This window comes from Eurosta solidaginis, chromosome 4, assembly GCF_040869045.1.
Source record: "Eurosta solidaginis isolate ZX-2024a chromosome 4, ASM4086904v1, whole genome shotgun sequence".
Taxonomy (NCBI): Eukaryota; Metazoa; Arthropoda; class Insecta; order Diptera; family Tephritidae; genus Eurosta; species Eurosta solidaginis.
In genome coordinates this window covers 197,311,456-197,325,449 of record NC_090322.1, presented here as the reverse complement: position 1 = coordinate 197,325,449, position 13,994 = coordinate 197,311,456, and the positions used below count along the sequence as shown (strand labels likewise).

Below are 13,994 nucleotides of genomic sequence, written 5' to 3'. Positions count from 1 at the left end.
AAGCACGAAATCCGAACTGTAAACAGTTCAAACCATTTTTCGATTTTTTTTAATTGCTTTTTAATCTGGCATTTGGAAAAAACATACAAAAATTGTTTGTTTGTTTCCTTTTATTTGGCATTTCCACCAAGTTTGGGAGAGTGATTATAAATGTTTTTTTAAAAATCAAGAACCTATTATGGCCGCCGAGAAGAGAGAATGGAGTTAACTTCTTATAGTTTTATCATACCCTGAAGGTACAATATTTAGAGTTCAAAAAAACGGAAGTTGTCTTTTGATTTTTGCTGTGCGGTTATGAAAGTCATTTGTTTAATGGAAGAGCTTTGTATTTATTTTTACAATACATATATATAAATATGTACATATATATTAATAATATGTTTGAGCTTTAATTTATATGCATGTTTTAGATGTTAGCATAACACTAATAAATTCATATAGCACGGTCATGTCACTTAACTTACTCAACAAGTACAACAACATTGATATATATCTATAATATAATTTTATTTTCTAGGCTACCAGGTAAAGTTCGTTTAAAGTATACTTATTATAATGGGTACCAAAGTAATTTTGTAGATACCAACTAAGTTTAATATTTTCTAACAATACAATTTGAAGGCAAAACTGTTTCCCTATTTTTGTAAGTAACGCAAGGTCACTTATTTTTTCATATTCACCATTTGTTAACTATGTTATTGGACATCTTTTACTCTCTCATCAAGCTCTTAAAAAAAAAATTAAAAATATTAGAAAACTGACAGCGCTTAATTACTAAAAAATTTCATAATAAAAACATTTAAGAAGACGAGCGAAACAGACCAGACGTGTTATAATCCATAAGATCACATTAACTAAGCGACAGCGCCTGCGCAGTCGTTTGTTGTTGCTCTTTCCCTTTGGCTGCAATTTGCCGTTGCAGTGGTGGAATGATGAAAAGTATAACACCGCTAATGGCAATTGTAATGCCTGCCATAAGGAAAGCAGGTCCATATGACTTAGTTATGTCATATAGCCAGCCTAAAATTATAGATATTGACATACATATGGGTGTATGTTATTAGTTATGTAAGAACTTTTATAATATCCTCGCACTTACCGCCAATTGGTGCACCAATAAATGATGCTACACCCTGGAAGAGCAGCAGTAAACCGAATGCATTTGTTAACTTATCCAAACCGAGCAAGTCAACGAGAATCACCGAAGTCAAACCAACATAAGCGCCAATTGTGAAACCAAACGCAGCGCAATAAGCACCAAGAGAGAAGAAACCTTTGCAGAGTGGTGCCATGGCAGTAGCTGGAAGGAAACAAAAAAATAGGATTAGATAATAAATATAATAGGGAAACAACGTAAAAGAAGATTATGTATGTATAAAATATTTTAACTTTATTTATAAAAATTTATTATATATTAACACAATCTACATTACAACGAATCAATACATCTCATAAAATTAAGACGTTTAGATGGAAATTGCCAAAATGTGGCAAAAAAAAAAAAAAAAAAAAACAAAAAAACGTGTGTTTACACAGCTGTAAATCAAAAACGAATCTCTTGATTAAAATATATAATAACGATGGCATTAAAAACACTGGTTGTGTGTTTGTTCGCCGCTAACCAAACATTTAAAGACGCATTCAGCGAGAGTATTCCACAACGCTCAATCTGTTCACTGGTATCCTAACATACACATGTGTTCATTTTCATCACATTTCGTTTTGATTTCACGATGACATAAATTTTTGCAAAAAATCGATACAAGTTACTTATATCATTTAAAACATGCTCTTCTGCTAAAACTTTTAAATAAAAGTAATTCCTTTTCGTAATTTTTTAAGTCTATATATTAGACTGGGTCAATTTGTTAACCGATATCGCGCCATCGATTTTCGATAGGATTTGGGCTCAGGAAAAAAAGTTCCACTACGCATACCCACTACGTATACATATTTTTATGCTCTAGGAAAGGATGAATGCTCCAAGATATTTTATGGTAATTTTTATGCTGATTTTTTAATATAAAACTTAGTCTGCGTCGTTATTGATTCGCCAGGCCTTCCAAGATTATTGATTTTATGATTCTTTCGGAAAATTTACATTTGCAGTTTTTATTCTCTATGTCCTCCGACTCCACTCAGCCGATTTAGTTAGCATATCGAATGTTCTCTTCCTTTTTCTACCTCTACACTCCCTTGTCAAGATTTTAAGGTACTTAATACACTATTTTTCGGGGTATTGGACTAGGAACCGATCTATACGATTTTGCAGTTTATTTTAAATGTGCCTAATTTAATATTTCACATGCTTCTTTACGAAGCGGATTGATAGAAATTCCATAGAGAAAACGATAGAAAGCTAAAACCATGGAAAGAGAAAGATGAGGAGGTAGAGATAGGCGAAGAAAGACAGAAAGAGGGAGCTGGGAAGGGAGGTAGAGAGAAATGTCGACAGAGAGAGAAATGAAGAGAGTAGAAAAGATGGAAGTGCGGGAAAGAGGCACAGATAGAGGGAAAGAGAAGCAAGGAAAATAAAGAGGAAAAGCAACAGGGGGTGGAGAGGAAGGGAGCAGAAGAGGTGTAGGAGGAAGAAGCTGCGAAGAGGGTAAAAGATAAAAACCTTTAAGAACTCATGCAGATAGACTTAAGTTAAGGAAGAAACACGTGTCTGCTAGGTATAATATCAATAAATTTAATAAAATTATGTAATATGAAAAACATGATATAACATAACATAATAAAACATAATATAATATAATATAATATAACATAATATAATATAATATAATATAATATAATATAATATAATATAATATAATAAAACATAACATAGAAACATAACTTAACATAGCACACGTAAAATAGTACAAAATAACATATGATAACGACGGCCGCCATGGTGTGGTGGTAGCGTGCTTCGCTTACCACACCGAAGATCCTGGGTTCACGCCCCGGGCAAGGCAGACTCAAAATTTTTGAAACAAGTTTTGTCAATTAGAAGAAAGTTTTCTAAGCAAGGTCGCTTCTGGGAAGTGTTTTGGCAAGCACTCCTAGTGTATTTTGCCATGAAAAGCTTCTCAGTGAAAACTTATCTGCCTTGTATATGCCGTTAAGAGTCAGTATAAAATATCTGCATAGCTCCGGTTCCGCCAATTTCTAGGAAAAATTAAAAGGTGCACGACGAAAATTGTAAGAGAATCTCGGCCTAAAATCTCTTCGGGGGTTATCGCGCCTTATATTTATTTGTTTATACATAACATCACATAACATATCTTAACATAACATAGCTTAACATGCCATAACATAAAATAGCTTAACGTATCAGACATAACATAACATAAGACAATCTAACATAGCATAACATACCGTAAGATAGAATTACATAATATAAAACGGTACAATAACACGTGACATGAAATTACATTTCATTTTTATAAAACGAATTATGTAATATAAAATTAATAAATCATAAAAAACTGTTATATACAATGCATAACGAAATGCAGCTTAGAATTAAACAGCAACATTCAAATCAACAACCTAATAGTACCAACTTATAACTATCTAACATCTGGACGGTTATTCTTTGTCAATGCTATTCGCCTATGGAACTCTATTCCAGTATCCATTCGCAGTAGTCGGAATAAAAGCAACTTTAACAAGTAAGGAAGGCTAAGTTCGGGTGTAACCGAACATTACATACTCAGTTGAGAGCTATGGAGACAAAATAAGGAAAATCACCATGTAGGAAAATGAACCTAGGGTAACCCTGGAATGTGATTGTATGACATGTGTATCAAATGCAAGGTATTAAAGACTATTTTAAGAGAGAGTAGGCCATAGTTCTATGGATGGACGCCATTTAGGGATATCGCCATAAAGGTGGACCAGGGCTGACTCTAGAATGTGTTTGTACGATATGGGTATCAAATGAAAGGTGATAATGAGTATTTTAAAAGGGAATGGGCTTTAGTTCTATAGGTGAACGCCTTTTCGAGAAATCCCCATAAAGGTGGACCAGGGGTGACTCTAGAATATGTTTGTACGATATGGGTATCAAATGAAAGCTGTTAATGAGTATTTTGAAAAGGAGTGATCCTTAGTTCCCTAGGTGGACGCCGTTTCGAGATATCGCCATAAAGGTGGACCAGGGGTGTCTCTAGTTGTACGATATGGGAATCAAATGAAAGGTGTTACTGAGCGTTTTAAGAGGGAGTGGGCATTGGGTCTATAGGTGGACGCCTTTTCGAAATGTCGCCATTAGGGTGGGCCAGGGGTGACTCTAGAATGGGTTTGTACGATATGGGTATCAAACGAAAGGTGTTACTGAGCATTTTAAGAGGGAGTGGGCATTAGGTCCATAGGTGGACGCCTTTTCGAGATATCGGCATTAGGGTGGGCCAGGGGTGACTCTGGAATGTGTTTGTACGATATGGGTATCAAATGAAAGGTGGTAATGAGTATTTTAAAAGGGAGTAATCCTTAGTTCTATAGGTGGACGCCTTTTCGAGATATCGCCATAAAGGTGGACCAAGGGTGACTCTAGAATGTTTGTACGATATGGGTATCAAACGAAAGGTGTTACTGAGCATTTTAAGAGGGAGTGGGCACTAGGTCTATAGGTGGACGCCTTTTCGAGATATCGCCATTAGGGTGGGCCAGGGGTGACTCTAGAATGTTTGTACGATATGGTTATCAAACGAAAGGTGTTACTGAGCATTTTAAGAGAAAGTGGGCATTAGGTCCATAGGTGGGCGCCTTTTCGAGATATCGCCATTAGGGTGGGCCAGGGGTGACTCTAGAATGTTTGTACGGTATGGTTATCAAACGAAAGGTGTTACTGAGCATTTTAAGAGAAAGTGGGCATTAGGTCCATAGGTGGGCGCCTTTTCGAGATATCGCCATTAGGGTGGGCCAGGGGTGACTCTAGAATGTTTGTACGATATGGTTATCAAACGAAAGGTGTTACTGAGCATTTTAAGAGAAAGTGGGCTTAGGTCCATAGGTGGGCGCCTTTTCGAGATATCGCCATTAGGGTGGGCCAGGGGTGACTCTAGAATGTTTGTACGATATGGTTATCAAACGAAAGGTGTTACTGAGCATTTTAAGAGAAAGTGGGCATTAGGTCCATAGGTGGACGCCTTTTCGAGATATCGCCATTAGGGTGGGCCAGGGGTGACTCTAGAATGTTTGTACGATATGGGTATCAAAGGGAAGGTGTTACTGAGCATTTTAAGAGGGAGTGGACATTAGGTCTATAGGTGGACGCCTTTTCGAGATATCGCCATTAGGGTGGGCCAGAAGTGACTCTAGAATGTTTTTACGATATGGGTATCAAACGAAAGGTGTTACTGAGCATTTTAAGAGGGAGTGGGCATTAGGTCTATAGGTGCACGCCTTTTCTAGATATCGCCATTAGGGTGGGCCAGGGTTGACTCTAGAATGTGTTTGTACGATATGGATATCAAATTAAAGGTATTAATGAGGGTTTTAAAAGCGAGTGGTACTTAGATGTATATGTGAAGGCGTTCTCGCGATATCGACCAAATGTGGATCAGGTGATCCAGAAAATCATTTGTCGGGTACTGCTAATTTATTTATATATTCAATAACACTAACAGTATTCCTGCCAAGATTCCAAGGGCTGTTGATTTCGCCTTGTAGGACTTTTTCATTTTCTTCTACTTAATATGGTAGGTGTCACACCCATTTTACAAAGTTTTTTCCAAAGTTATATTTTGCGTCAATAAACCAATCCAGTTACCATGTTTCATCCCTTTTTTCGTATTTGGTATAGAATTATGGCATTTTTTAAATTTTTCGTAATTTTCGATATCGATAAAGTGGGCGTGGTTATGGTCGGATTTCGGCCATTTTTTATACCAAGATAAAGTGAGTTCAGATAAGTACGTGGGCTAAGTTTAGTAAAAATATATCGGTTTTTGCTCAAGTTATTGTGTTAACGGCCGAGCGGAAGGACAGACGGTGGACAGTGTATAAAAACTGGGCGTGACTTCCACCGATTTCGCCCATTTTCACGTAGAACAGTTAACGTCATAGAATCTATGCTCCAACCAAATTTCAAAAGGATTGGTAAATTTTTGTTCGACTTATGGCATTAAAAGTATTCTAGACACACTAAATGAAAATGGGCGGAGCCACGCCCATTTTGAAATTTTCTTTTATTTTTGTATTTTGTTGCATCATATCATTACTGGAGTTGAATTTTGACTTAATTTACTTATATACAGTAAAGATATTAAATTTTTTGTTAAAATTTGAATTTAAAAAAAATTTTTTTTAAAAAGTGGGCGTGTTCTTTATCCAATTTTGCTAATTTTTATTTAGCACATATATAGTAATAGTAGTAACGTTCCTGCCAAATTTCATCATGATATCTTCAACCACTGCCAAATTGCAGCTTGCAAAACTTTTAAATTACCTTCTTGTAAAAGTGGGCGGTGCCACGCCCATTGTCCAAAATCTTACTAATTTTCTATTCTGCGTCATAACGTCAACCCATCTACCAAGTTTCATTGCTTTAGCCGCCTTTGGCAATGAATTATCGCATTTTTTCGGTTTTTCGAAATTTTCGATATCGAAAAAGTGGGCGTGGTTATAGTCCGATATCGTTCATTTTAAATAGCGATCTGAGATGAGTGCTCAGGAACCTACATACCAAATTTCATCAAGATACCTCAAAATTTACTCAAGTTATCGTGTTAACGGACGGACGGACGGACGGACGGACGGACATGGCTCAATCAAATTTTTTTTGGATCCTGATTATTTTGATATATGGAAGTCTATATCTATCTCGATTCCTTTATATATGTACAACCAACCGTTATCCAATCAAACTTAATATACTCTGTGAGCTCTGCTCAACTGAGTATAAAAATGTTCATTATGCGCATTTTAGTTGAAACCATTATACTTCTTGAGTGTTCGCCATCAATATGTATGAGTGTAAGCATTGTTTTGTTGTTGAATTTAATTACTTGTTTATTTTAGATACTTTCTTAATTTACTCCTCTATATTTAATATGATAATTTAACCTACATAACCTTCTGTTATTACTTTTTATACTCAGTTGAGCAGAGCTCACAGAGTATATTAAGTTTGATTGGATAACGGTTGGTTGTACATATATAAGGGAATCGAGATAGATATAGACTTCCATATATCAAAATAATCAGGATCGAAAAAAAATTTGATTGAGCCATGTCCGTCCGTCCGTCCGTCCGTTAACACGATAACTTGAGTAAATTTTGAGGTAACTTGATGAAATTTGGTACGTAGGTTCCTGAGCACTCATCTCAGATCGCTATTTAAAATGAACGATATCGGACTATAACCACGCCCACTTTTTCGATATCGAAAATTTCGTAAAACCGAAAAAGTGCGATAATTCATTACCAAAGACAGATAAAGCGACCAAACTTGGTAGATGAGTTGAATTTATGACGCAGAATAGAAAATTAGTAAAATTTTGGACAATGGGCGTGGCACCGCCCACTTTTAAAAGAAGATAATTTATAATTTTTGCAAGCTGTAATTTGTCAGTCGTTGAAGATATCATGATGAAATTTGGCAGGGACGTTACTCCTATTACTATATGTACGCCTAATAAAAATTAGAAAAATCGGACAAGGACCACGCCCACTTTTAAAAAAAATTTTTTTTTAAAGTAAAATTTTAACAAAAAATTTAATATCTTTACAGTATATAAGTAAATTATGTCAACATTTAACTCCAGTAATGACATGGTGCAAAAAAATACAAAAATAAAAGAAAATTTCAAAATGGGCGTGGCTCCGCCCTTTTTCATTTAATTTGTCTAGGATACTTTTAACGCCATACGTCGAACAAAAATTAACCAATCCTTTTGAAATTTGGTAGGGGCATAGATTTTATGATGCTAACTGTTCTCTGTGAAAACGGGCGAAATCGGTTTATGCCACGCCCAGTTTTTATACACAGTCTTTCGTCTGTCCTTCCGCATGGCCGTTAACACGATAACTTGAGCAAAAATCGACATATCTTCAATGAACTTAGTTCACGTACTTACTTGAACTCACTTTATTTTGGTATGAAAAATGAACGAAATCCGACAATGACCACGCCCACTTTTTCGAAATCGGTTGATGCCACGCCCAGTTTTTATACACAGTCGTCCGTCTGTCCTTCCGCATGGCCGTTAACACGATAACTTGAGTTAATTTTGAGGTAACTTGATGAAATTTGGTATGTAGGTTCCTGAGCACTCATCTTAGATCACTATTTAAAATGAACAATATCGGACTATAACCACGCCCACTTTTTCGATATCGAAAATTTCGTAAAACCGAAAAAGTGCGATAATTCATTACCAAAGACAGATAAAGCGACGAAACTTGGTAGATGAGTTGAATTTATGACGCAGAATGGAAAATTAGTAAAATTTTGGACAATGGGCGTGGCACCGCCCACTTTTAAAAGAAGGTAATTTAAAAATTTTGCAAGCTGTAATTTTTCAGTCGTTGAAGATATCATGATGAAATTTGGCAGGGACGTTACTCCTATTACTATATGTACGACTAATAAAAATTAGCAAAATCGGAGAAGGACCACGCCCACTTTAAAAAAAAATTTTTTAAAGTAAAATTTTAACAAAAAATTTAATATCTTTACAGTATATAAGTAAATTATGTCAACATTCAACTCCAGTAATGACATGGTGCAACAAAATACAAAAATAAAAGAACATTTCAATATGGGCGTGACTCCGCCCTTTTTCATTTAATTTGTCTAGGATACTTTTAACGCCATAAGTCGAACAAAAATTAACCAATCCTTTTGAAATTTGGTAGGGGCATAGATTTTATGATGCTAACTGTTCTCTGTGAAAACGGGCGAAATCGGTTTATGCCACGCCCAGTTTTTATACACAGTCTTTCGTCTGTCCTTCCGCATGGCCGTTAACACGATAACTTGACCAAAAATCGACATATCTTCAATGAACTTAGTTCACGTACTTACTTAAACTCACTTTATTTTGGTATGAAAAATGAACGAAATCCGACAATGACCACGCCCACTTTTTCGAAATCGGTTGATGCCACGCCCAGTTTTTATACACAGTCTTTCGTCTGTCCTTCCGCATGGCCGTTAACACGATAACTTGAGCAAAAATCGACATATCTTTAATGAACTTAGTTCACGTACTTACTTGAACTCACTTTATTTTGGTATGAAAAATGAACGAAATCCGACAATGACCACGCCCACTTTTTCGATATCGAAAATTACGAAAAATGAAAAAAATGCCATAATTCTATACCAAATACGAAAAAAGGGATGAAACATGGTGAGGTAATTGGATTGGTTTATTGACACGAAATATAACTTTAGAAAAAACTTTATAAAATGGTTGTGACACCTACCATATTAAGTAGAAGAAAATGAAAAAGTTGCGCAGGGCGAGATAAAAAACCCTTAAAATCTTGGCAGGTATTACATATATAAATAAATTAGCGGTATCCAACAGATGATGTTCTGTGTCACCTTGGTCCACATTTTGGTCGCGCTCTGGAAAACGCCTTCACATATACAACTACCACCACTCCCTTTTAAAACTCTCATTAATACCTTTAATTTGATACCCATATCGTACAAACACATTCTAGAGTCACCCTGGTCCACCTTTATGGCGATATTTCGAAACGGCGTCCACCTATAGAACTAAGGCCCACTCCCTTTTAAAATACTCATTAACACCTTTCTTTTGATACCCATATTGTACAAACAAATTCTAGGGTCACCCCTGGTCCACCTTTATGGCGATATCTCGAAACGGCGTCCACCTATGGAACTAAGGATTACTCCCTTTTAAAATACTCATTAACACCTTTCTTTTGATACCCATATTGTACAAACAAATTCTAGGGTCACCCCTGGTCCACCTTTATGGCGGTATCTCGAAAAGGCGTCCACCTATGGAACTAAGGATTACTCCCTTTTAAAATACTCATTAACACCTTTCATTTGATACCCATATCGTACAAACGCATTCTAGAGTCAACCCTGATCCACCTTTATGGCTATATCCCTAAATGGCGTCCACCTATAGAACTATGGCCCACTCCCTCATAAAATACTCTTTAACACCTTTCATTTGATACCCATATCGTACAAACACATTCTAGAGTCACCCCTGGTCCACCTTTATAGCGATATTTCGAAACGGCGTCTACCTATAGAACTAAGGCCCACTCCCTTTTAAAATACTCATTAACACCATTCGTTTGATGCCCATATTGTACAAACAAATTCTAGGGTCACCCCTGGTCCACCTTTGTGGCGATATCTCGAAACGGCGTCCACCTATGGAACTAAGGATTACTCCCTTTTAAAATACTCATTAACACCTTTCTTTTGATACCCATATTGTACAAACAAATTCTAGGGTCACCCCTGGTCCACCTTTATGGCGATATCTCGAAACTGCGTCCACCTATGGAACTAAGGATAACTCCCTTTTAAAATACTCATCAACACCTTTCATTTGATACCCATATCGTACAAACGCATTCTAGAGTCACCTCTGGTCCACCTTTATGGCGATATCTCGAAAAGGCGTCCACCTATGGAACTAAGGGTTACTCCCTTTTAAAATACTCGTTAACACCTTTCTTTTGATACCAATATTGTACAAACAAATTCTAGGGTTACACCTGGTCCACCTTTGTGGTGATATCTCGAAACGGCGTCTACCTGTGGAACTAAGGATTACTCCCTTTTAAAATACTCATTAACACCTTTCATTTGATACCCATATCGTACAAACGCATTCTAGAGTCACCCCTGGTCCACCTTTATGGCGATATCTCGAAAAGGCGACCACCTATTCAACTACCACCACTCTCTTTTAAAACCATCCTTAATACCTTTAATTTGATACCCATATCGTACAAACAAATTCTAGGGTCACACCTGGTCCATCTTTATGGCGATATCTCGAAACGGCGTCCACCTGTGGAACTAAGCATCACTCGCTTTTAAAATACTCATTAACACCTTTCTTTTGATACCCATATTGTACAAACAAATTCTAAGGTCACCCCTGGTCCACCTTTATGGCGATATCTCGAAACGGCGTCCACCTATGGAACTAAGGATTACTCCCTTTTAAAATACTCGTTAACACCTTTCTTTTGATACCCATATTGTACAAACAAATTCTAGGGTCACCCCTGGTCCACCTTTATGGCGGTATCTCGAAACGGCGTCCACCTATGGAACTAAGGATTACTCCCTTTTAAAATACTCATTAACACCTTTCATTTGATACCCATATCGTACAAGCGCATTCTAGAGTCAACCTGATCCACCTTTATGGCTATATCTCAAAAAGGCGACCACTTATACAACTACCACCACTCTCTTTTAAAACCCTCATTAATACCTTTAATTTGATACCCATATCGTACAAACAAATTCTAGGGTCACACCTGGTCCACCTTTATGGCGATATCTCGAAACGGCGTCCACCTGTGGAACTAAGCATCACTCCCTTTTAAAATACTCATTAACACCTTTCTTTTGATACCCATATTGTACAAACAAATTCTAGGGTCACCCCTGGTCCACCTTTATGGCGATATCTCGAAACGGCGTCCACCTATGGAACTAAGGGTTACTCCCTTTTAAAATACTCATTAACACCTTTCATTTGATACCCATATCGTACAAACGCATTCTAGAGTCAACCTGATCCACCTTTATGGCTATAACCCTAAATGGCGTCCACCTATAGAACTATGGCCCACTCCCTCATAAAATACTCTTTAATGCCTTTCATTTGATACACATGTCATACAAACACATTCCAGGGTTTCCCTCGGTTCATTTTCCTACATGGTTATTTTCCCTTATGTTGTCACCATAGCTCTCAACTGAGTATGTAATGTTCGGTTACACCCGAACTTAACCTTCCTTACTTGTTCTTTTTATCATTGCTATTTTTTATCTGTTTGTTGTACTATAAAAGATCCTTGATCTTATTGTACTAATACTCTTTTTGCAATGAATGAAAAAAATGAAATGAAAATGAAATTAAATAACATAACTAAAGTATAGTACATATTCCTAAAGTATTGAAGTTTTATTTTACTTACATATGCCACACGCTGTAAGACAAGCATTGTACACCCAGAGCCTATTCACCCATGGCTTATCAGCCAAATAACCGAGCACTATTCTGCCAACTGTATTCGCTATACCAATAATGGCAATCAGGTAACTGGATTGTTCACTGCCTATTTGCAATGTTTCTGCTTGTGCCACTATATAAATATAAGGAATATTGAAACCGATGCTCGTGAAGAAATTCGATAGTGCAAAAACGATGAAAACAATATCTTTGAGCAATGATAAATTCATCATTTCAACGAATGTGTCGTGTGTTTCCTGGGAACAAGTTACGCAACCGCAACATTTTATTACTTCCTGAAAATAGAGAAGTTTATATTAGGGATAAGCATACATATTCACTTTTAACATACATATGTACATACATACATATATGATATATGTATATGTAAAGAGCTTCAGCATAAATATACTTGGAATAACCAACACATTTACACGAATCGATTCCTTTTATGGTAATGAAATTACAAAAAAAAAAAACACATTTTAATCTTCAAGAAGTCAGTGGTATATGGGCTTCTGAGAGGAAAATCAGTTTATCCCGGTTACCTTATTCTTACAAAACGCCCTATTTCAGAATTTTTTGATAAACGCTCTTTCTAACATTAGAATATTATGAAATTATGTTCAGATAAGCGTTGGTAAAGGAAAAACGAAAGTATAAGTAAATTATTATATTTTCAGCAGCGAAGATTTAGGCGGAGCGTCTCTTTTCGAAAAATCCGGCGACATACAAAAGGTTTCAAGCTCGGGGCAAACTCCTGTAATAACGAAAACGGCGATCTGGTAGCAGATGCGCAGAGGGCACTTAACTAGATTTTGGCGGCAATATTTCTCTCTGCTCCCAAGTGGAGATAGCGATGAAACGCCCGGGGAAGCTGATGAATCCAAGCCCACAATCGATGAAAATTTAAGTACTGTCCCCCCCCCCCCCCCCCCCTTTTTAACAAAGTAAGAAAAGTTATAACCAGATTATTAAACAACAAGGCTGCGGGCACTGAATGATTTCCTGCGGAGCTATTCAAATACGAGGGCGAGGAGTTGTTAAGGCGCATGCAAAAAATCCTATATAAAAAATGGTCGAGGGAGTGCATGCCCGAATCTATGTGTTCAAAGAAAGGGGGTCTCTCAAAGTGCGCCAACTATCGCAAAATCAGCTTTCTCAGTATCGCATATAGGTCCTATCCTTTTGCGAAAGGTTGAGACCCACCGTAAATCGGTTGATTGGACCTTATAAGTACGGCTGCAGACCGGATAAATCTACACACCACAAGCTGTTCACTATATGCCAAATCTTAGAAAAAAATGCGGGAAAAGAATCGGCACATATCACCGCCTTAGACAGCACCAAACGGAGCTGCCTATATGCCGCTATGTCATGAAGTTGACCACATTAAAGGCCTGAACACCCGCGCCGCACGTTCTGCTTACTCCAAGCTGGAAAAAGAAGTGAAAAAGATGGGACTGGTGTTTAACAAGTACAAAACCAATTACCTGCGGTCACCAAGCAAAGAGTCAGCGCGGTTGTGCCATAACAGCCATGCCACTGTTGGCGGCCGAATTTTCGACATACCAGCATTAATACAAACAACAACATCATTATTTAAAGAACTTCTAAAGATTTCGATGTTCGTATTCCTGGGTATTGAGCCCAGAACCTCAAATGTAGTAGGCGAGCACACTACCTGCGCACTGCTGCAGCCGCTTTATAGATTATTTATTGTTTATTAAGCTGTTCGCTAGTTGGTTGGATCAAATTATCCAATTTGTATGAAGACCACAAACAAAAATTGTTTAAAAA

The 13,994-nt window shown here is 37.0% G+C and overlaps 1 protein-coding gene across 8 annotated transcripts in view; it reads right to left on the bottom strand.

Annotated features, from left to right (window-relative positions):
- Positions 1-304: 304 nt before the first annotated feature.
- Mct1 (Monocarboxylate transporter 1) overlaps positions 305-13,994 on the bottom strand; it is an 854,653-nt gene continuing 840,963 nt past the window's right edge. For all 8 annotated transcript variants that reach the window (XM_067784501.1, XM_067784503.1, XM_067784499.1 and 5 more), the window contains 3 exons: positions 12,160-12,490; positions 1,100-1,300; positions 305-1,020 (listed from right to left, as the gene is read on the bottom strand). In XM_067784501.1, coding sequence (XP_067640602.1) covers positions 851-1,020; positions 1,100-1,300; positions 12,160-12,490 — 702 coding nt within the window. In that variant the 3' untranslated portion in view covers positions 305-850. The remainder of the gene's footprint in view (positions 1,021-1,099; positions 1,301-12,159; positions 12,491-13,994) is intronic.